The sequence below is a fragment of the Plectropomus leopardus genome, chromosome 24, assembly GCF_026936395.1.
Source record: "Plectropomus leopardus strain MGB_pleo_1.0 chromosome 24, ASM2693639v1, whole genome shotgun sequence".
Taxonomy (NCBI): domain Eukaryota; kingdom Metazoa; phylum Chordata; class Actinopteri; order Perciformes; family Serranidae; genus Plectropomus; species Plectropomus leopardus.
The window spans coordinates 6,332,914-6,357,500 of record NC_142199.1 but is presented as its reverse complement, the minus strand read 5'-3'; the positions used below and the strand labels follow the sequence as shown (position 1 = coordinate 6,357,500).

At 36.7% G+C, this 24,587-nt stretch overlaps 1 protein-coding gene and 1 non-coding gene across 3 annotated transcripts in view; one reads left to right on the top strand and one right to left on the bottom strand.

The window, feature by feature from the left end:
- LOC121962838 (rho guanine nucleotide exchange factor 7-like) overlaps nt 1-23,193 on the top strand; it is a 27,122-nt gene extending 3,929 nt beyond the window's left edge. Inside the window, exons 3-22 of one of the 2 annotated variants that reach the window (XM_088074541.1) lie at nt 3,621-3,705; nt 4,669-4,793; nt 4,993-5,197; nt 7,747-7,838; nt 9,980-10,074; nt 10,237-10,332; nt 11,826-11,948; nt 12,054-12,192; nt 12,349-12,408; nt 13,435-13,581; nt 13,920-14,006; nt 14,818-14,896; nt 15,113-15,249; nt 16,312-16,539; nt 16,950-17,043; nt 17,952-18,041; nt 18,481-18,639; nt 19,381-19,477; nt 20,575-20,629; nt 21,347-23,193. In XM_088074541.1, the coding sequence (XP_087930667.1) occupies nt 3,621-3,705; nt 4,669-4,793; nt 4,993-5,197; nt 7,747-7,838; nt 9,980-10,074; nt 10,237-10,332; nt 11,826-11,948; nt 12,054-12,192; nt 12,349-12,408; nt 13,435-13,581; nt 13,920-14,006; nt 14,818-14,896; nt 15,113-15,249; nt 16,312-16,539; nt 16,950-17,043; nt 17,952-18,041; nt 18,481-18,639; nt 19,381-19,477; nt 20,575-20,629; nt 21,347-21,469 (2,316 nt within the window). In that variant the 3' untranslated portion in view covers nt 21,470-23,193. The remainder of the gene's footprint in view (nt 1-3,620; nt 3,706-4,668; nt 4,794-4,992; nt 5,198-7,746; nt 7,839-9,979; nt 10,075-10,236; nt 10,333-11,825; nt 11,949-12,053; nt 12,193-12,348; nt 12,409-13,434; nt 13,582-13,919; nt 14,007-14,817; nt 14,897-15,112; nt 15,250-16,311; nt 16,540-16,949; nt 17,044-17,951; nt 18,042-18,480; nt 18,640-19,380; nt 19,478-20,574; nt 20,630-21,346) is intronic. The other variant, XM_088074542.1, reaches the window with a different exon arrangement.
- Nucleotides 420-492, bottom strand: trnar-ucg (transfer RNA arginine (anticodon UCG)). Its single transcript has one exon. It is a non-coding gene; the product is annotated as a tRNA-Arg (tRNA).
- Nucleotides 23,194-24,587: the final 1,394 nt, after the last annotated feature.

Below are 24,587 nucleotides of genomic sequence, written 5' to 3'. Positions count from 1 at the left end.
TAGTGATGCAATGGTGTAAGTTTTCTACAGTAGGATAACCATCTCAGAAAATATAATTATTATTGTCTGTTAGGGCATGAAAACAAAGGGGTTTGTTTATCAAATGTTTCATTATACATTATAACTGATTTTGAAACCATTTTTAAATGGAAGTGCAGTCTCACAAGCAGATGTGACGGCGGGTTGCATTTTTTCCTAATACTGTAGATAAGTAAATGTACATGGTATGAAAGCCATCAACTCTCATATCACAGTGGACAGTTTCACAAGGGGACGTACCTTAAACAGTAGATATGTGCAGCCAAACCGGTTTGTTTATCTACCATAATTGGACAGAATTAGCAGTTTGAATTTAAACTGTGACTGGGTTTGACATTAGGCAAAGATACTGTGATCTCTCAAATCACTGTTGGAGCTGTCAACCACGAAGGGATTCGAACCCTCAATCTTCTGATCCGAAGTCAGACGCCTTGTCCATTAGGCCACGTGGTCACACAAAACTTTCTAATTTATTTATTTAATAATTTAAAGAAGAAGAGACATGACCTTGAGTCAAAAAGGAGAACTGAAGATTCAGATTTTATTGGGAGCCTTCTTCTGCAAGGACAGAAGCATCCATTTCTCTGATGTGAGGTGCATTATGCATTTTGACACATGGTTTATTCAGGGCTGCAGTTAAAAGTTTAGTGATGCGATTGCAGGGAAAGAACTAATTTGGTTTCACTGCTTGTGTTGACATCTGCAGGCAGATCACATAAACCTTGCTCACATTTTGCAACAGCAGCTGACTTATAGACTTGAACGATTACTGGCCAGTACAAGAATCAAACCTACAATCACTGAATTATTACACTCGAACCAGCTGAGCAAAGTGGGCCGCTTCAAAGATGTTTTTTCACAAAATTTGTTTTTTTTAAATTTGTTTTTAGTCTGCGATTTTAATCAAAAACACATTTTGTCAAATTCAGTAAGTATTCCCTAACGGTCTGCTAGCTGTCTGTTCTGTTTTTATGCTTAAAAAAGAAAAAGTGGATTTTATACAAAGCTTATACTGTAGTATAGTAGTATTGGCTTCAAAACGCATCGACATTAACAGTGTTTTATTATATTTTGATAGTGTAATTGTTATTTTGTGGCAACAAAAATCTCAGTGGGAAGCAATCGATAGTTCTTTGGAATTGTTTTGCAAAGAAACTGTCAAATTGTACGGCACGTTTACCTGAAAATACCTGTAATGTTATCAGAGCTTAAAACACATATAAGGGTGTGTGCATGTTTCTGTGTGTTTGCGTAACAGTGGTGACGCGTGGCGATATCCTGCCCCACAGTGGGAGTGCAGAGAGGGCTAGTGAGTTGTGTGGTTCAAAATGACAACAGACACACACACACACACTATTGATTTTAGCCATGGAAAAAGCCATGTAATGAATGGAAAAGCGCAGATTACGCAACAGAGGAGTCCTGAGCTCAGACTGATTTTGAAGGCCCTGAGAGCCAGTCAGTAAAGCGAGGCATGGCTTCAAACTGAATTTTGACTCTGTGCTAAAGTAGAAATTGAAAGGGTATAAAATAGAGGAGAGTAGAAGGGTGGGCTGACGTAATGCGACACGTCAGGCAGTCAGTGGATTTTCCAATCAAGTTGATTAGAGGCATGTCAGCCATGTTGCTGGAAGCCAAGGCCTCCATTACCAGCAGCCTGACTGACATCAGCGGAGTAATTCTCCCAGACAGTCATCGGACAAGCAGAGGACGAGCCAGACTGTCGGTCCAGTAGAGCACGATTACACAGTGGGCAGCAAGTGCCAGTATGAGCGCAGTAGAGTTCTGACTCCATGATTAACCAGAGCGACACAGTTAATCGCATCATAAATTTGGCTTCTGCCATTAATTAATCGGGTTGGATATTGATTCTGTGCATTTAGAGTCTGCTGTGTTAAATCAAGCGCTCCCTGTTAGCAGGTAAGCTGTTTGACCAATCGCAGGCATTTGTTTTAAGCATGCTGTAATTTAATGCTCTCTGCTCCTCACAGCTGCATGTGAGAGTACTTTCACTACAAGCTGTAAGATAAACATATATTTAAAATGTAGTTATTAATATATTTTATTTGGTTGCTTATGTATATCTTGTCAGACTGTATTTTTTTAATTAACTTCAAGAAGACACTTATTCTTTTTCTCCATTAGTGAGAAAAAAGATCCTTGAGCGATTACACTATTTGTATTTCTGGGGGTCAGATTTCTGTCATTTCCTTTGAGACATTATTGTACTTGAAGGAGCAGCAGCTAAATACCTCAAATGTGTGCAAATGCAGCTTAAGCACGGTTGCATTTCTGCTGCAGCAGTGACTCAAAAGCCTCATATTGTATCCCGGCCCGGTGCCAGTAGGAGAGAAATGACGTGTGTATTAACTGTTGGGTCCATACTGCTCTGACTACCAATCAGCCTGCGTGTATAAATCAGATTAGGTGGGTTCCTAAAAGCTGGGATACATTAAAGAAACAGTATAGTTTTGTTGTTTAATTAAAGAGACCCAATCTGTGAAGAAAAGTAGAATTGGGATTTCGGCAATCATAATGTTCAGCGATTTCTGGCTGCACTCAGCATTAAAAGGAACAGTGTGCAAGGTTTCAGGGGATTTAGTGGCATCAAAAGGGGAACTGCAGACTGCAACCAGCTGAAACTTCTTCTGGTTCGAATTCCTTCAGTGTTTATTGTTCAGGAGGTTTTCACCTGAAAAAGCCACCGAGAGCCACTGTTTTGTTTGTCCATTCAGGGATACTGTAAAAACAGACGCGGTCCCTCTTCATTTATAGATATTAACAGCTCATTCTAAGGCAGTGAAAACACAATTCTTATTTTCAGGTCATTAAACACACAAGAAAGCATACTTGCTATATCATATTTAATTTCTCCCAGTAGATACCCCTAAATCCTACACACTGAACTTTAAATTGGAAATAGTTTTTAAATTGGGATTTTTCAGCTCCGATTTTCACACCCCACATTGCTCCACCTTCACGCTTTGGGAATGTAGAGTCAGTCAGTGTGTGGTATACACAAGATTAGGGGGCTTCAGAGGTATTTGATTATGGCTTTGTGTGCATGTCTGTGTGTGTGTGTGTGTGTGTGTGTGTGTGTGTGTGATGGGAAGATTACAAGGGGAAGCTCAGACTTTCAGTAATCCCTCTCCAGACTGGAGCAGGTACACAAACCCCCACTAAACTTGGTATTCCTTCATTTCAAGGTTCTCGTACTGATTGTTGTTATCATGTAAACTCATTATGTGAACTGATGCAAGCTAAGGAAGGACAGTGTAAGGAACAAAAACGATTTTGAAACAATATTTTGACAATGTGTATTAGAAAACTATTTTCATTGTTGCCGTTGTCGTGACTGTTAGCCTCACAAACTGAAGGTTTTTCCATTTACAGTGTGTCTGCCTGAGAAACATGCCTGGAAATGTCAGGAAGGTTGCTTTGCGTCCTTTTTGACATCATCCATAAATGTATTATTTATGTGTGTACATGTTTTTTTTCTCTCCTCTGTCTCAAGCTCCTCTGTGCTTTGTTGCTGTTTTAAAATGTATATAACAATCTTTATTTGGTTTTCTGCCATTTAGGCGTTTGAGGTCAATGACCTCCTGCAGGGACTGAACTTCTCAAAGGTCTTAAACTCCTTGGTCGCTCTCAACAAAGCTACTGAAGGTAAGATTGTTGTTTTTTACATGCATGTGTATGTATTTGTATTTTTTTAGGTACACTTTTCATGTTTGCATTTTTCCCTTTTGTTGCATACTTACCGGAAGTTAATCTTTTTCTATTAATGCTTTAAGTTAAGATTTTTTTAGATATTATCATCAAAAACAGCTCTTATAGTGCATGTATTTGTATCATAAACAATAATGCTGTATTACTTTATCATGTATAAAATAATGTCTTGATAAATTTTCTTTACTGTGGCTTTAAGTATTATTGTGATGTAGTACAATGCGCTGATGTCTTTATTTAACACACTTTACAGACTCAGCACATAACCCTAATTTTTGTTACTAATATTTTCCATACTAGTGTTTACCCTTTCACACCTGGATCAACGTCAGTTTTCTTGTGCTACAAAGCTGAGGGGAATAATAAGATATTATTTTAAAAAATCAAGGGAAAAATGTCCAGAAAACTATATTTATAATTATCTTAATTATATATTTAAAATACGTAAGGGAAAAAATGTAATAAACTATGACTAACTGTGAAACATCTTTCACACTTGCATGATGTTTTCTTGTTTGTTTTGGTTTTTTTTAAAAATTATTTTACTTTACTTTTTACAAATTTCTTGCTAATCTTTCCATGTTTTGGAAAGAAATCAAACTACTTTGCTCAAGTTTTAAAGGTTTAAGCTAATGAAGCATAATGCACCCTATATTTTTATTTTAATTTTATTTTATTTTATTTACTTATTGTTTACAAATTTCTCATTTTCATATTATTATTTTTACTTTCTTATAATTTTATATTCTTTACATCAGAGCAAATGTAACAAATCCCAAAATCCCCCCATGAATCACTGAAGTATTTCTAATTCTGATTATCTTGTGTGTGCTGGTGTTTTTTAGAATTGAATTTAAAAAAGTTTTAATTGTCTAACATTAATTTAACCACTTTGTGCAGATTTGGGTGTTTCTGAGGACACTGTCTGTGTGCCACACTCCTCACACTTGAGGATCAAGTCGTTTGACTCTCTGAACACTCAGAGTCGCTCCTCTAAAGTGCTGCAGCCTCAGTACCGCAGCCTCGTAAGTTACCATGACAACGACAGCAACACATCTCATGAGCGTTCTGACAGTAGACAAACACTGTCTGTGGTTAGATTTACAAAAGTGATATTTGTCTGTTTTGACAACTCAGAAATTCATCCTCTGCTCTTAATAAACACTTTATATGTTTTCATGTAGTCACTCAGCACGTTTTTTTCCTCGTTTTTATTTTCTTTAGGACATGTCAGAGGGCAGCGGGAGCGGTCACTTGCTGGTCAAGGCGCGCTTTCCTTTCCAGCAGACCAATGAGGACGAACTCTCTTTTAACAAGGGCGACATCATCATTGTGAGCCGGCAGGAGGAGGGGGGCTGGTGGGAGGGCTCGCTCAACGGCAACTCTGGCTGGTTCCCCAGCAACTATGTACGGGAGCTGAAAGGAGGCGGTGAGCGCAGCTCTTACTGCTTCAGATGTCTTTCATCATTTTTCAGAGCAGTGAGGAGAAACTTAACCGGTTTCTTACCGTTGCTTTGGTTACATTTGATGGATTGGTTACCTTTACTGCTTTTAGTTAGTTAGTTAGTCATATTCGAGTTTTTCAAATATCAGTAAATGAGAAAGTACATACCCCAAATAATTAATTTACAAAATAACATTGACCAGAATTTGGCAAAAACTGAGTTGTACAGTAAGAAAGTTTCTGCAGTTTATCTTGATGAAGAGCTGTTTTCTCATCTCCCATGCTGTCTCCAGATAACGAGCTAATCTAAATGTTTCATAAGTAAAAAAAACGCCTTTATCTTTGTGCATTGTTCGCATGCACTAATATCTGTTTTTATGTTACTAAACAAACATTTCCACATAAAAAGGCCATTAGAAAATAAAATGAGACTCATTTTCTATATCAACCAAACAACACACAACAAATCTGCATTTCTTCTTCTAAATTTATTTACCGTAATTATAAAGTGGTAAAATACCAGATCTTAGCTCAGCATGTAGGGATATTTTGCTTTTTAGTTAAATGATATAAAACATAATATAAGTCTTACAATGACATTTTTATATACATAACTTTTTTGCGCGCATTTTACCCTCAGCAGCTGATTCAGAATACAACGGCTTTTTAAACGTATTTTACATGTGCTGTCTTTTACATGTGCAAGACTGCATATCAACTTTTAATATTATGTCTCACTTTTAACTTAAGTTGCAGTAAAATAGACAATTGAGCCAAAGTTCACTTGCTTGTGTTAAAGAGAAAACATAGCTCGAGGTCTGTTTTTACCATGTCCGACTACTTTGTGTAGTTTAGTTGTTGTTTGACTTCTTCAGGAAGTAGACTGGCTTAATCATCCTTGAAACAAGTGCTAATTTTTGTGTAGCTTTCATTTTGATTCATTAGCTCCGAAATTCCTCACTTGTGTAATTCTTAAAAGACATAAATGCAGTGTGTCTTCAGGTCGGTAAAAATTCTTTAAAAATTCTTATAAGGCCTTAAAAGTAATTATATAATAATAAATATATGTGTGAGGGATCTTAAATGCCCGCATCAATCTAATTTAGTTGATCTATCTTCTAATTTCTTTTGGTCAAAATGACTCAAGCTCCTTTGCATGAAAGTCCACATTTCCGATGCAACAAATCTTTCTCTATTCTTGCGGTTATCTGTTGGCAAAATGTAGATTAACCTAACTCACTCTAACAGTTACCATATTGCAACATAAAACCCATCTCTAAATGGGACATTTATGCCAACCTGCAGTACTTTAGTAAGACGATTTGTTGAAAAATCAGTCTAGATTTATAGAATAGAAATGAGGATTTAAATTATTTTAAGGTTTGAAGGCATTTAATTCAGAGAGTTTATATTGAGGAATATGTGTACAATGAGAGAAGATTTAATCTTAATCCGTATCCATTACTGGATTTGTTTGACATCTAAATCAATGAGAATCAAAATATATCTAAAACTCTTTACTTATTGGATCTTTTTGACACATTTTTTTCTTCACAAGCCTTATTTTTTACTTGAAATATAGCACGATCTATGGAGTGTTTCTCATATTTTTACATTTTAGAACTGATGAGTTTTTGCTGTATATATATGAACAATATTGAAATTATGAGCTCATTCGTATTTCTAACTTCAGACTGACCACAGTCGAGGTTTTTAACTGTTGCTCTCTGCGCTTTTGAGAGAGAGCATTGTGGTTTCATTGAGTTAGTTGGTTGTGCTGCTTTCTGAGGAGGGAAGGCAGGAATGAAGGAAGGAAGCTTCACAAGCACACAAAGACAGGAAGTGAGACAGAGCTGCTGTATAGAAAGGGACTTCCTGACTTAAAGCAGAAAACAAGGAGCATGATAACAGCGCACTGAGGAATGGCGGTAAATTCATATGGCCAGTGGGAGTTTGTGTGACATAGCAGACCTAAATCGTATGATGGCTGTGGTTGTCTGTACTGACATAAAACATTGTTATTGAGACTGACACATGAAAAGAAAAGAACTGTTGGTTATTGCAGCAGTCCGCTGACCTCCTCTGAAAACTGGATCGACATCAGTTTTCTTGTGCTGTGTTCAGATGCCTTTCATATACATTTGAAACCTTTGAAACGTGCAAATTGCTTTGATTTCTTTAAAAAAAAAACATGAAAAAAGCAAACAGCAACTTGGCATGAAATGTCCCACAAACTGCAAAAAATGGCCTGAAAGTTAACTCTAAAAAAGAGAGAGGGATCATTAAAAAAGATCAGGTAACTATGAAGGGAAAAATTAAGATATCTATATTTATAATTGAATATTTAAAACCAGGCAACAGGAAAAAAGAGGATATTTATAATCGTTATTTATATTTTTATTTCTGAACTTTCATTAGGTCATTTCCATGTTTCTGGAAAAAATCAAGTCAATTAGCTCAGGTTTTAAATTGTCAAATGTTATTATAGTGCCCATCTGGTCTTTAAATTATTCTTTCCTTCTTTCTCTTTGTAGACAAGACATTAGAGAAGCCAAAGACTGGGACACTGAAGAGTCCGCCCAAAGGTTTTGACACCACCATCATCAGTAAGACCTACTACAACGTGGTGAGCATCAAACGCTGATCAAAAACTCTGTGTGCATCTGTGTGCTCTTTTATGATGACCAAATGTTTTTACAATCAAAGAAAGAGGAGCAAAATCTACTCACTTTAACCAGAATAATTTATAGCTGCAATTGCAATTTTGAATTTGAATTAGGTCGAGCTTATTTAGGAAACATTTTAGACTTCTGGGTAATTTATTCTGAAGATATCATTACCCAGAAATGTAATAAATATCTCCTTTGTTTATGCTTTCTACCTCTCATTAGACTGATGGAGTGAATCAAATTAACAGATCTCACGTGTCGGCCTCTGCACAATCAATTATTTTTCATCCACACATCCAATTAATGATTGTGTGTCTGTGTGTCTGTATGAGCATGTGATGATGTGTGGAGCCTGCATGGCACCCCAGTATGAGCGTGTGTGTGTGTGTGTGTGTGTATGGGTGTGTGTGAGAGTGCAGCAGATGTAATGTAGGTTATTTCTTCCATCTCAGTGGTTTCTGGGGCAGCCTTGCCTCAGGGTTGACTTCTGCCGGTGTGTCTGTATGAGTGTGTGTGTGTGTGTGTGTGTGTGTGTGTGTGTGTGTGTGTGTGTGTGTGTGTGTGTGTTTTAATAATGCAACAAGCTGCTACAGTCAGTCCAGGCAGTCCATCTTTGGTTTGGGTACCTGAGTGTCTCTCACAGACTCTGCCTCAAGTCAAAGCTGTTCCCAGAAACACAAAACAAAAAAAGATATGAATAAAAAAGTTTTTGTCTTTCCTCTAATGGACACAGCAGAAGCTTGTGTAAGGAGAAGATGCAGCCTTTGGGCTTTTTTTTTCTTTGTGTTTGTGTAATTTTTAAAAAGGCCATCTTTTCTTTGCAAGTTTTAAACTACGAATGTTTTACAATACTCTTGATGCCAGTGCCTGCATTGGCATCCTCTGTGTGTCCTTGGCTCTTAGTTTGAAAAATGATGACATAAAAAAAACGATGGCATAAAAAATGTATGACATGTAAACAATTGGATCTGCTTCCCCAGCAGAGTTATCTGTTAAATACCATTTTTTTCCTGCTTGGAAAATCTATTGACGTCTGACATATTTGGGTCGATGCTGTCATATTGTCCAGTAATTGCTTTTGCTGACTCTGAAATGCTTTAGAAGTGAAGTGATATAAGCCAGTGATAGGTTCTGTTTTTTGCCTTTGTTTTTAAAGTATTTTTTTTCTATTTTATTTGAGAGAAGGCCTGTAGTGAATGGAAAGTATTTGATTTCATATCGGCAGCAGAACACCATATTTATGACTCAGATATGCCTACATTTTTTTTTAATTCATTTATTTATTTCCAAACAGTTTTTACTCTGTTTCATTTTATCTGAGAACATGTAGGCCTAAAGCTGAAGGTAATTCTTTGGCCTTATATGTCGCCTCAACTAGGGGTGGGAATCATCATGATACAGAGTGTTTTGCCATATGCTGAGAATTGCAATAACATATATTGCGATATATTGCAATTTAATGCACTGCAGGAACTGAATGATGCCACCGGCGGCAACATGCCCAAACAACTGGATGGAAGCTGCTGATTTTAATCGACTCATCCTGCTACTCTAAAGATGTAGCAGGATGAAGGACAAATGAAATTTTGTTTTTTAAACTTTGTTTAAAAATGACCAATAAATTACAATTACAGTTACAACTCCCACAGGGTCTGGCATCAAAATACATCTCCTGCTAATAAACAGCGTACAGAGTAATTTGCTTGAGTGCAGTGTTGTTGGCAGCACATCTTACTTCTGGAAGTGTTTTCACATATTGATGTCAACAGAATAAAGAAAATACATTTTTAGAATAAATACCCCAAAATATTAATATCTTCCTCTGTCATAATAATAATTATAAAGGATCTCTGGAGTTATATCTTGCACTTCACTTCATCTTGCACGTCGAGCATATCTGGCGGACAAAAAAATGTATTTTTAACTATAAGATAACATTTATATGTTATAGGAACAGGGATTTTTTTATGGGAAAAAGCACATAGTATTGCTATTTTAAAACTACTCTCATATCCTTTTCCTTTACTTATTCTTTATATCGCTCACTGTCACTAACACAAAAGTCTGTGCGTGTTTTTTTGATCCATGTCTCTGTCAGGTCCTGCAAAACATCCTGGAAGCAGAGAGTGAATATTCGAGGGAGCTGCAGAGTCTCTTGGGCTCATACCTGCGCTCACTTCACCCCACAGACAGGTGGAGTTATTTTTACACTTTTTACTGTTTTATTCAACAGAGTCAGACTGTAGAGGTAACGTTACACACCAGCAAATCTATTGCAACACCTATATAATCTGTCAAATTTGACAGACTATAGTAAATTATGAATGACTGTAAGCCTCTCCTCTTGTTTTGCAGACTCAGCAGCGTTGACATCGGTCACATTCAGGGGAATCTGGAGGAGATCTCGACTTTCCAGCAGATGTTGGTTCAGTCCTTGGAGGAGCACACAAAGTCAGTGCAGCGATCTCTTTCTGTCTGTTACTAAAACGGGATAAAAAACATTTAAAAAATTCTAATTAATATATCATGTCAATAATTTGATTTTAAAAAAGGCTTTTTATGGGATACCCTGGTGTAATCTGACAGGGATATCTATGAAAGTTAGTCTGACAGTATTTACAGTCTCGTACAGTTCAGTTCACTTTGGTGCACATTATAATTATTATTATTATTATGATGATTATTTATTTTTGAAATTCCATCCAGTACAACCATTTTATATTTTTCGTCAATCCTCCTGTGGGGTAACCAGCACACTGATCGGACACTAAAGTGCAGAGTTAGAAACAGTCCATTAATTGGTCAGTAGAGATTCAACACTCTTGCTCGGGGCGAGTTGTGTCTGGTTTTGAAGGTTATGTAACCACTTTTTATACTGTGGCATGTTTTTATAAACTCTCTCAGTTCTCTACAGAAATAGTTTAAATGCAAATTTACAAGCATTATGTGGTTTCAACTTTTGAAATATATACATTTACAGATTTTTTTAATCTCATAACTGTAAATGTAATAGTTTGGGGTTTTGAGTCAGAGAAAAGAAGAAAATTGAAAATTACTCCTTGAAATTTTTGATAATGTGATGTACAAAAAAAAGACTTAATGTTGTAAAGACCATGTAAGGTTTAATGAACACAGTTTGAGTTGTTTTAATTTCACAGGTGAGAATAAAAGCTCTTATAGAGTTTTAAATTCAGCTCTCTAAAACCTGTCTTGATGAACTCGTCATGCTGACATCCTGTTTTACTCATGATACACTTTCCATCATCGTTATAGCTCTGTCTTAATGCTAATAAAAATGTACGAACCCCCGTGTTTGATTGGCTCATCTTTGTAAGGTGTAGTTAGCCAATCAAACACGGGGGTCGGCACATTTTAATTAGCATAAAGAGAGTTAAGCTATAGGTTAGTATGGCTGACTACACCTTCTGAAGATGAGCCAACTCAATAATTATTCAGTTTGTCAAGAAAATGATGAAAAATTATTAATTGCAGCATCAGTTGATAGTGTAGACCCTTTTAGGTTTACTGAACATAGTTTGAGTCAATCTGCAGTACGAAAATTAATTTTATTGGTCTTAATTTCTCTACCAGGTGAGAATAAAAGCTCTCGTAGAGCCTTAAACTCGGCTCTCTGAAACCTGCAGTCTTGATGAACTGCTTGTGCTGACATCCTGTTAAACTCACAACACATCCTCCAGCTTGTCTTCAGACAGGAGGGGTGGAGACGAACTGGAATTCAGAGCTGAAACTGGCCTGAGCGGACCTGGCTGTAATAAACCAGTAATTGTTAAGCTACAGCGACATCTAGTGGTCTGTTTGTTTAAGCCTCTGGCTTCTTGACATCCCCTAAAACATTTTTTGTTTTTTCATTTATGTGGATTTTATGCAGTTTTTAATTTAGTGCAGTTAAACTGAAAACTAAAATGTGTCATATTTGTGTGTAGACTCCCAGAGAACCAGCAGAGGATCGGAGGGTTCTTCCTGAATCTGATGCCTCAGATGAAGATCATCTATGTGGCCTACTGCTCCAACCACCCGTCTGCTGTCAACGTTCTCACACAACACAGGTACGCTTGGAGAAATACTGTGTTTCCAGGCGTGTGCACATGTTTTTTTTATTCTAAAAGTATTTGGATATATTTGTGGGTTTTCTATGTGTTTGTGCATCACAGTGAGGAACTGGGGGAGTACATGGAGTCAAAGGGGGCGTCCACTCCAGGGATACTGACTCTGACCACCAGTCTGAGTAAACCCTTCACCAGACTGGAGAGATACCCGACGCTGCTTAAAGAACTGGACAGACACATGGAGGTTCGCTCAGACCTGCTTCTGTCTGTGCTGTTTTGACATAACTGAGTGAAATTTGTTATTTTATTCTAAACAGTAACGTCTTGATTTCAATGCATTTTTTGGGAAGGAAATAATCCTTTCAACATGTTTAAATGCTTTATGTTTTCTTTGTCTTAGGACCAACACCCTGACCGAGCTGATCTCATCGCTGCCATGGTGGAATTTAAAAACTTTGCGGTAAGACACAGGCACACACACATATATATACACACATATATAATAGGTCTAATTTGTTTGATGGGATGTTACTTTTGGCTGATTACCCTTTGAAACATCAGTTTTCTTGTACTGCTTTCAGATGCATTCACAAGTATTTAAACCTTAAAATCCTGAGCAAATTTGTTTGCTTTCTTATGAAAATATGGGAAACAATCAATGAACAACTAGGCAAGAAGTGTCTGCAAATTGCAGGAAATTATTAAATTTTGGGGGAAAAAATGTTTTTAAAGCTAGCTATATATTCAAGATTATTTTACAAAATCTTTTTTTTAACTTTCTGTTTCTTCTTTTGTTTTGCTAATTTTCTGGTAATTTTATTCTGCCTTTTACTAAGTTTTTTTTTTTTTTTGCTATTTTTTGGGTCTTTTTTCCTTATTTGCTCACTGCGTTCTTGTCATGTTTTAGAAAAAAAACCAAGCAAATTTAATAAGGTTTCAAAGGGTTAAGCCATCTTAAATATGCTTTGCTTTTTAGGTTTCAAACAGCCAAAACCAGAACTTTTGCTGGTAACTGCGAATGTAGTCTAGACATTATGATTACAAGATACATATAGCAAAAAGAGGAATAGAAATAATATAAACAAAACTCAACAGTTAGAAAAATATTTTGCACTAGTTGCACATGGATAATTGCACTTATTGATAAATTGTACATTATGATAATAAAATACCATGAAGACCAACCGTCACTGCACATACAAGTGCTGAACAACAACAACAATGGTGGAAAAATACGTTAATATACTTTATATACGTCCTCTCTCCCTATGTGCTCCCTATGTGCTTCAGGCTTCCCTTTATCCAGAGCGAGTACTCTACCTCACACTGGTATTTTTACTTTGGCAGATACTAGTGTATCATAGCAAGCAGATGCGTCTCAGCTGCAAAAAATCCAGAGGAGCGACAGGTGTTTTCAGCCCAAAAAAAATGTGCCTTTGATTGCTTCTGTGTGTGTGTGTGCGTGTGTGTGTGTGTGTGTGTTTAGGCTCACTGTCAGGAGGTGAGGAAGAAGAAGGACCTGGAGCTGCAGATATTAACAGAGCCAATAAGAAATTGGGAGGGGGATGACATCAGAACCCTCGGCCCCGTTGTTCACATGTCGCAGGCCACGGTCCACACGCAGAACTGTCAGGTACTCATCCCGTCCTCCCAAAAACTGTAACTACAGCCCGACGCCCTGCAACCAGGAATTGTTCAGTGATAAAGAGGGGGGTTATAATTTAAGGGGGAAATTCAATTTCAAAACATACCGCGTTTGTACCACCAGGAAAAGTATTTGTTTATTGGTGGAGTAAAACTATGGAACAGTTTTGATGTGGAGCTAAAAAGATATCCAATCAGACAAACTAACCCAAAAATGTGTCATGTTAAAGGTATCCTGAGTTTTATTCAGACCCAAAATAAACATAAAAGACTGTTGAGTTGGAGTGACACAATTATGTAAAAGGTGATTTTTGTTTTGTTTTTCAGGAGTCAAATGAACGCTACCTCGTCCTCTTCCCTCACACTCTGCTCATGCTCTCTGCCAGCCTGAGGATGAGTGGATTCATCTATCAGGTACATTTATAGCACATTTTATTAAGCTTGGATGATATTATAAAGCTGTCATACTGTCTGTCTCAGCATTAGGCCTGGGCAAAATAAAGATATTATAACATATCGAGATATGAGACTATATATTGTCTTAGATATTGAATTTTGTTATATAGTGATATAGAATAAATGGTGTTTTTTCTTTATTTTAAAAGGTTGCGTTATAGTAAAAACATTTACTTTTCTAAACTTATCAGACAGGTTCAATTGTTTTAATACTTGTCTGGACACACTTAGTCATTGTATCTACATTACTTATGATTATTGATCAAAATTAAAATTGTTTTAATATTTTTTTTGATTTTTTTTTCAATACAGTAGTTCATGTAGTTGTCTTTTGTATTTTTTTTCTCTTGTTTTTGTATTATTTTTATTTTTAATTTATCTCTATGTTCATTATTGTTATAGCTTTTTTACTTTTATCCAATATCCAATCCAATATCATTGCTTTGTTGACTTTGTATTTGCTTATGTGTATGCACTAAATTTTTAAAAAAAATATTTATTTATTTATTCAAAGTACCAATAGCCATTACTACAGTATTGTCAGGTAAAAGAGGGAATTTGGTGAAAAAAAAAGTTTGATTCTGTCAAGTTTCAACATTAATGAAGTGCATTTGAGAGAATTTAATATTGAGATATATATTGTTTTTCAAAATACAGTTTATGAATATCGCAATATTATTTTGAGCCCATATCTGCCAGCCCTCCTCAGCAGCATACAAACGTGGTTTAGTGTCTGGGCCTCTGATTTACACACTGTGTGTCTCCACAGGGAAGAGTGCCGCTGTCAGGGATGCTCATCTCCAGAATAGAGGACGGAGAAAACTTGAAGAACGCTTTTGAAATATCTGGTCAGCCCTTTCTCTCATTTACTAAGTCGACCTTTCTCATTTTAATTGTTTACAACAAGACCACATCGGTAGATTCCTACCAACTGTGCTCACACTTTTACCTCTTGAAGACAACGTGTCATTGCATCGACACATTTCCAGCAGCTGTTTGTCTGTTTGTCCTCGGCCTGTTTGTTGTTTACTGATACCTTTATCTTTGTGTGTGTCGTTGTTCAGGTGGTCAGTGTGATCGGATGCAGGTGGCATGTAACACTCAGCGTGATCTACAGGACTGGCTGGACCTTCTCACCAAACACACACACACTCCGGCTGCACACACACACCCGCACAAGCCTCAGTCCGTCTGTCACACAGTAAGTCTCAATAAACAGACAGTCATTCAGAACATTTACATGCACAGTTTAGTCGAGCTGTGGTCAGAGTTCGATAAGCTCATTTTATTAGACTACCGTCCTTGTCCCTGTATACAGCCGCCGGGGGAGAATCCATTTATTGATCGAAGTATGTCCAGCCCACCAGGTGGAGATTTGCCCTCTTTCAGCTAGTTGCTATACAAACTATATTATTTATACAGCCTATGATATAGACCAAATCACAATCACAACAGTTTATTTACAATAAAACGGCCATGTCATACATACAATCAAATGGCGCTGAGTAAACTATGCCTTTATTGATTAGTTTTAATCTACCTAAAAGTCAGTTTAAGTGTAGCCTACGCTATATTTACAATATTTTTACCGCTTTGCATTTCCGTAAACAGCACTTAGATTTTAAGCCGTTACATCAAAATCATCAGCTGTTGTGGAAGGTAAAGATAAGAAGTCAAATATAGTGTACACTTTCACTGATACAGATTTTTTAGGTGGCTAAAATGTGTTTTGCTGCAGCCCCGGCCACAGCAGTACATTGCTTAGCTTCCGTGCTGTTGTTGTTGGACTGTACTTTATTTTTTTTAGAGGAGGTGGTTGGCTGGGGTGTGACTTTTTTATTTGAAATAAATCTAAAATACTAACTTTTTAATTTGTATGTCCCTTAGCCTACAATCCCTCCCTGAGTGCTTATTTAAAAAAAAAAAATCCTGACCCATTTTGCACTACCACTTCCCCTCTCAGAAATAATGACCAGTCCCAATCCATAAACACAGAGGGAGGCCGGTGCAGCGACAAGGAGCACGCTCACCAAGTCCAGTAAAAGTCCAACTGAAGTGTTTACATGACAGAAAAGCTTGACTTTCAGTCACATTATCAGGGTGTGTTTGTCCAATTTCAAGAAACTCTATTTAGTACAATTTCAAACATGTTCACGTGTTTTAAAAGTCCAGTTTTATTCAGACTAACATAATAATAATTCTTATCATGTAAACATACGGAGTCTCTTTTTTGTGTCCATAACCTCTCCTCTGCTTCTTCCAGTTGCCCTCTCACCCCGCCACTCCCTCCAGACACTCGGAGTCTCGTGGAGCGAGCACTGGGAACAACTACCACACTCTTCCTCATCTCTCTTCATTTGGGACGACTCTCAGCAGCAGCAGTCCCATGTGGGGCCCCCTGGAGCCACCAAGTACCCCCAAACCCTGGAGCCTGAGCTGCCTTCGCCCTGCGCCTCCACTCCGACCCTCAGCTGCTCTCTGCTTCAAGGAGGTGGAGTACACAGGCGTATAAAATGTTGCTCTAAGTGGGATTCACGGGCCTCCAGGGTTCTTGAGAATGTTTTTAAGAAGATATAAATTCCCTTTAAATAATGTGAAAAAAAATTGTAATTAACTTTAAAGTGTTGTACTGTCACCATAACTACGAGCACACGTTTTTAGGTTGATTAGTAAAAACTGAATTGGACCAACACATTTTTCCACATTATTTAAAATGAATTTATACTTAATTACCAGGATTATGAACACAGTTGATTCCTCATAAAATCATGTTATTGCAACTTATTTTTCACATTATTTTAAAGGAATTTTAATGTGTTAAGAAGATGAAGTTATTCACTTGACTTTAAACCAAAGATGATTGTTTTTTAATTCTGTGTTGTTTTGTGTCTTTGTTTGCAGGATATGAGTAAGAGTCCCAAGAACATGAAGAAGCTGCTCCCTAAGAGGAAGCCAGAGAGGAAACCTTCAGAGGAGGACTTCACTGTTAGAAAAAGTAAGAAACTCAGCGACTAAAATCCAGGAGGAGGAAAAATGTGTCCTTAAACTATTGAAAAAAGCTGCTGATGGTGCTCATTACATTCCTGCAACATGAGACACAAGTATCTCTGTTGCCTCTACACAGGCACAGTTACAGTTTTTATTTTTGATCAAGGTCTTTTTTATTTTCCAAATATATCATACACAAAAAAACTACTTTAATATGGTACATGTGAAACAAGTTCCTACCCAACCTAAACTTTTCCAACCACTGGATCATTAATAACTTTACAGCCAGACAAACAAAAAGTAAAATAACAACAGTGAAATACATTTAAAAAAAAAAGAAGAAAAAAATCAAAACAAGCAAACACAAAAAATCGTTCACACAGCCAAGTGCCAAGTGGCAGACAATATTCTGGAGACCCTTTAATGGTGTATCTGATTTTCTCTAGACGGACTTTACACATAACCTCTCTATAATAATACAGGCTTTCATCACAAAAAATGATTTAAAACATGTGACAGGTGACAAGTTAGGATACCAAATCCTTCTTGTTTATGTTGGAAAATGTTAATAAATAAAATGCCCATCAAACTGTCTGTTATCAGGATATATAAGCTGCTAAAATAATTGCAATGGTTGCTGCAAATACATAAAAAACGGCGGGCTAATTCATGAGTAAAAATTACATTATCAGATTATCTTTCTTCGTTTTATTTAGCATTATTGGTCTTGATAAACTTTAATAAAAAGATTTTTCTTTTCTAACATTATTCCTTGTTTTTAAACAACTGAAACATGGGAAGCTTTCCTTTTAGAAACTAAATAGTATAAAATAAAATTAAAAAAACTAAAATAAATAAGGAGCAAACTGACAGGTATCATAGAGCCACACATCTCAACACCACCTTGTCTCTCAGGTACAGCAGCTCTGGAGGAGGACGCCCAGATACTGAAAGTGATTGAGGCCTACTGCACCAGCGCCAAGACACGGCAGACACTCAACTCCAGTGAGTGCAATTAAAACACACACACACACACACACACACACAGACACACGCTGACTCACTGTCTTATTGCTAAACACTGTTTGCTCTCTGCTGTCAGCTCTAACAATGTTTTTCTCTTTCCTCTCTTTTTATGTCTTCCATGCACTCGCCTGCTTTCCTCCAAACATTTTTTAATAATGACTTCATCCATCGCTTTTGTTTCATCATCTGCCTCTTGTTTGGTGGTTCTTCTTGGTTTCTTAATTTAATATGATTTAACCCAACTCACAATTCCCTTTTATTTCTCGTTACATTTGGTTCAAATCTCATATTTGAAAAAATTTTTTGTCCTGAACCCTCATCTTTTATCCAATATGGTTTATACTTCTCCCCTCATCCCCATCAACCTTTAATTTGATTTGTTCCAACCCCGTTTATTGCTAATTACTCGATGGTACAGCCTGGCAAGGGACTGACCTCATGCACAACCATGTGCTCGCTGACACCAGCCTCACCGTCGCTGGTTTCACCTGCAACCCGTCTTGTTCTGACCAGTCAGAGGACTCGGATTATGACAGTCTCTGGACCGCACATAGTTACAGGACTGCCTCGTTTTCTCGTAAGATATCGGTGACGCATCAATGGCGTGCTGGCAAACCAGCTAGCTTAAATCTGTGGATACACATAAATATCTATATATCTTCCCAAATCGTTCACCTGCTGTGTGTCTCGTGTTGGAAGTTCTGATATTGTTGAGTAAGCGTCTTTGGATCGATGACTAACTTGTTTGTCCGGGATTCACATTACAACCAACCAGTCCGCAGCACCGTGCAAATAACCGCCCATACAGAAAAAAAAAGTTTATTTCAAAGCCATTCAAGCAGGAACTGCATGCAGAGATTTACTTTTAGCACATTTTTGCAGTGTGGGAGTTAATATATATATATATATATATATTAAACCTCTGTTGGGTCTGTGTAATCGGGAAGAAATATGTGTGAAAAATAGATGTCACAGGACTTGTGTTAACATGAGCTCTATCTGCTAAGCGAAGCTAAAACTGTTGATTGGTTGGTTATTTGTGGACAAACAAGTTAGTCATCGATTTAAGGCCAACACTACTTGGTGATATCAGATTGTGCGTCTAGTATTTGTCTTTGTGTATGAGCTGTGTAAGTACACGGTAGCTTCAGGAAGCATGTACCCCATAATACAGCTGAATGTGTGTTCAACTGAAAGCTGGAACCCTGTCAGTATCCGGGTCTGTCTGTAATGTCATCCTCTTTAAAGTTAAAATGTTTGTTTGTGTTCACGTGTATGCGCAGAGTTAAGCACTTACACTGTTGTCACTTTGAATCAGGCTCCAGCAGGAAGGATGTACATATGTTGTTCCCAGAGGAGGAGAAGATTATCGTCGAGGAGACCAGGAGCAACGGACAAACTGTAGTGGAGGAGAGGTGAGAGACGACAGAGGGAGGTGTGTTTCTATGTGCACTACACTTAATGTGCACTAATGCAAATAAGTAAGGTTTTAAAGGAGGTCCCTGCGGGGAGAAGGAGTTGCTGCAGCAGCAAATAAAAGGATGCAGCTTCAAAATGTAAGATACTAATACAAATGTAGAAAATGGTGAATACTAAAACCACAACAATCACAAAACAATCACACATAAACCCTGAGGGACTGTTTGCCACATTTTATGTGCTTTTCATTCTTCATTTTTTTGTAATTTTAGTTGAGTTCATGCATATGGCATACATTTTTACAAGATTGTGTATGTTTGTTTTATCAGCTCCAACAAATCTAATATACACTGTGTAAACAAAATTGGCACACTGCAAAAAAATGCATCATCAAAAGCCATTAAAACTGCAAATTTTGATGCCACAGCCATCAAAGCATAAAAACATGCATTGTATTATTTCTGTGTATCATTCTGGGTTTTGTCTTGTAATTTGTCATTTTTTACTATTTTATACCTGCTATTTCCACTGGGTGATATTGTCACAAACAGTGTTGATGCAAATCATCGACATATCCCAGGCTGTGATAAAACCTATTTCTAACATGAACCTGCTTTATTCAGTGTGTTGGTAAAGATTGTGAGTCGTCCAGGTCATGGTAATTCTACGTGTGATATCGTACGCAACTGGACTTTCTTGAACTTTTCTTTCTTGAAAAGTTTTTTTTTTTAAAGAACGAAATGCTTTATTCTGTGTTTTATGTGACCTGGTCCTTTTGTTTTGACAAAGAACAAAGCTGTGTGAATAACTCGGCTAAAAGCTCCCGAACAAGGAACGCTGAAGTACTTTTATTTAGAGTTCAGGCTTGGTACACAGGAGCAGTTTCAGTTGCCTGTAATCTGCAATCCTCAACACCAGATACCATTAAATCCTACACACTGCCCCTTTGTTATGAGCTGAACAAAATAATGGCTATACATGGTAAATATAAAAAAGAAACCTTGCAAAGACCCTGTGTGAATATAAAAAAAAGTGATGATTTTATCAGGCTGCAGTCAGTGTGTGTTTACGTAAAGCTGTTGTCTTCCTGCAGGAGTCTGGTGGACACTGTTTACAGTCTGAAGGACGAGGTCCAGGAGCTCAAACAGGTCAGTCTGCAAGTTTTGAAATGTATTAAGTACCCAGACTTTTCATCAGTTTCTAATTCAATGTACCAACTTATGGGGTTCAAACTTTGGTCCAACAACTCAAAGAGACTCTTTCATGTGCAATAACACGCACACACCGGAGACTTTTCATGGGCAATCATACTTGAATATTCTTACATATATTTGTTTATTCATTTGCACTTTTAAATTAGTACTGTTTTTATCCTTGCTAATCCTAGACTATTGTTTTATTTCATTGCATGCATTTGTTGTTTTTGCTGCTTTTGGATTTTAGTGGATTCAGGAAGGTTGATATTAATGTGAACAAATATAAATCTGTAATATTAATTTGGGATGCATGAAATAGTGGTGGTTGATACACTTCCATTATCCTCTACTAAATAAGAAAATAAAATTATTATTGCTTTCTTAGTAATGTAATATTTGTAAATGATTAAATTCAGTAATGTAAAGCTTATGCAGTACATTAACTTTAATATCAGATGTTTTGAATCAAAAATCCTGCATGTGTCTTATGTTCAGATTCTTATGTGGTTAAGTGGATGACGAAGAGTTGATGTGTCCAGTTTTTGTTTTATTTCATCCAAACAGAAAAGTGATTTCACGTCATGCTTCTACTCTTCCACTTGTTTCTGTCTCTCTCTCATCCTCCGTACCTCATCTCCTCTTTCTTCTATCTTTGTGTCACGTCTCCAGGACAACAAGAGGATGAAGAGGACGCTGGAGGAGGAGCAGCGAGCGAGGAAGGAGCTGGAGAGGATCGTCAGAAGAGTCCTGAAGAACATGAACGACCCAACCTGGGACGAGACTAACCTCTGAGATCAATATGTATCTGAACAACGTGGACGAGACCCAACTTCTGACTTTTAAATGACCAAAATGTCATCCAGCCTGCTTGGACAGACGCTGCCAATCATGTCTTGACTTGCTTTGACCTTCACAGTGACCTGTGCGTACCAAACAGTGTGGACCAAGAGAAGACTACCTGCCAGGCACCAGCAAAGCCATCCCAACAGACCGTAAAGCTGTGACGCCAAATTAGCTGGTAGGCATGATGACATCACTCCCTGTCACGCTCCTTTCCTCTTTCAAACAGCCTTTTTTGGAGCTCTGACAAACAAATCAATTTCCTTTATCTGTCTCCATGTGTGTTTTTCATTCCTCTTTATTGCTCACTTGCATTAAGTATGACATCTCACCAGTATTTTATTGACTGGCCTTGTGCACGAAAAAGAACGCTACGTTGGTTAAAACAGTTTGAAACTTGAAATAGACGTCACATTCCTCATTTCATTGGCAGCAATTTAACTAAACACTTTGTATTTTATGATAAATGTTACTGTTTTTAACAAAGTATAAAATTGCTTTATACGTTATATCAAATACAAATTGTAGTAACATAAATTTACCAGCACTCTTAAGTGCCAGCAAGAGATTTAAAGTTCTCTTTGTGGTGTAAACATTACTGCAGCTATGATCAAAAACATCCCGTTTAACATTTTGCAACAAGCCATCATATAAGTGATGGATCCACTACATTGCTTAATAGAATATGCAAAAACCTGGCGTGATTATTGTGCTTATTTTTAAGAATTTAATATTTTAGTGTGCGAATTGTTATAGAGACGTGCACAAAATCAGAGAAACTTGATTTATTTATTTTGTGTATGCATACAGATGATGCTTTGGAGGCTGAAGCTTAAACATAAATTAACTATTGGCAATGATTTGCTTTAATTAACCCTTTAAAACCTGGATCAATGTCAGTTTTCCTGCGTTTAGACGCCTTTCACAAGCAGTTTAACCCATTGAAACCTGGGACAATTGGTTTGATTTCTCTGAAAAAAAAACATTGGGCAAAAAGGCAATGATCAACTTTAACCGCCAAAGTAAAAAAAAAAAATTACTTAGTTGGAATAAAAGGGAGGGGTTTAGAAAAATATTTTTAAAAATTAGGGAAAATGTGAGCTTATCAAATTAAAAACATGTCAATAATAGTAGTTACTAAAAAATAATTATTGTCAAAGGAAAGCAGGGGAGAGATTTTCTCAGGAACTGACTTAACCATCAGGGAGTTTCATCTTTTCCTGATTAATTTCTGTTTAATCAGTCCTATTCTCTCTGACAGACACTCCAAGCAATATTTAGAAGTTCAGAAAAGTTCATTTAAAATTGAGTTATTTTCAAATGTAGTTACACTCGTGATTTACTGTGCAAACTATCTGAAGACCAGAGACCAGGGCCCACTTGTTCAGGAGTAATCTGATCAGAATTCAGATGTCAGATTGGATAAAATCTTGAAAATGGGTTGTTTAAAAGTAAAAAGAAAAAGATTTTGAAATCAGATTAGATCATGTAATCCAATCTTAGTTTATATCAAGATCAAACCTTCAGTATGTGTTTGTTAAAACCTTTTAGTAGGATTGGGTTACCTTTGATCCAAAAACATCAGGATTATTCTGGTCCTAGCAGAAGGCTGAATTTCAAGAACTAAATGTGATAAAACAGTTACACGTATATATATATATATACATATATATATATATATATATATATATATATATATATATATATATATATATATATATATATATATATATATATATATATATATATATATATATATATATACATATATGTACATTTAATTACATTTTGCACTTGATGTGTTTAACAGTTACTTTGAGATATTAGGCTATCTTTAAAGCCTTTCAATACAGTAAAATAAATGTAAAGATGTCCCTTAAAATAATACCTCAAATTGCTGTCATCGGTTTCATTGGCAGCACCTACAGCAGTAAGTGGTAATCGCAGTGTGTTTTTTTTTACCTACATTATGATGTGTAGTCCCATTCAGAGCGCTGATTATCTGGATTTGGTCATCTTAAAAAGTTTCTGTCTGGATCAGAGTGATCTAATCTAAAATGGATTAGCAAAACATGGGTTTCTGATTTAGATAAAGGTTTTTGAACAACTGGGCTCAGGGTAGTATCTGAGTTTTGATTACAGTAGATAGAAATAAAATCAAGAATAATGTAGAAGTAAAACAAGTTACCTCAAAGCCCCACACCACAACAAATCTGTGTGTTAGCTGCTATGGCTTTAAGCAGACATGGCACACAACGAAAAAGCAGCAGATGCATAAAATGCTGAAATTCATGCAGCCTGCAAATATCCTTTTTCTCCATCACTTGGAATAAGGTCCTTGGAAATTTCATGGTGAAAAATGCAGCTAGGTATAAATGTTTCAACACTGTTATTCAACACTTCACAGCAGTCACGATGTTGAGTTTTGTAAATGTTTCACTTTTTCTAGACCTGTGGATCTACTGTCTCCTATTTTTTGCCCCGGCTGTCAATATTTTGATGGTCAGAACTATACCTGTTTAATGAAATACAATCAAAAACTGCACTAAACCTAAACTGAGGCATTGATTTGCATCGGAAAAGAGCGCCGTGTCAAACATACACCACCACAGTTCATTTTTAGTTAGTCTGAACTTCAGGATCTAAAAGAAAATCTTCACAGTGACTCCTTCTGTTTCAAGACCAAAGCAATACGACTCCAGAAACCTTTTTTTAATATGATTTTTATGATGTCAATATGCAACCTACTGTAGAATGATTTCTTATTTTTATATTTGTGATTGTGTTTCTACTCTTATCAGCTGGTTTTGATTTGTAACACTACTTATTTTCTACTTGACCTGGTTGATCCTAATGAATATGATTTGTACAGAAAAGCAGCCTATTTCTCATGAACGTCAGGAGACGTGCCTTGGCGAGAAAAACATTTCCTTTGCTAAAGTTATTAAGCATACAAAATGAAATATGGTGGAAATCAGAAACCACGCTGATGTGAGCTCTGTAATACAGTATGTCGATTATTGACTCTAACTTATGTATTTAACTGAGCGTGACTGATATAAATGTTTTG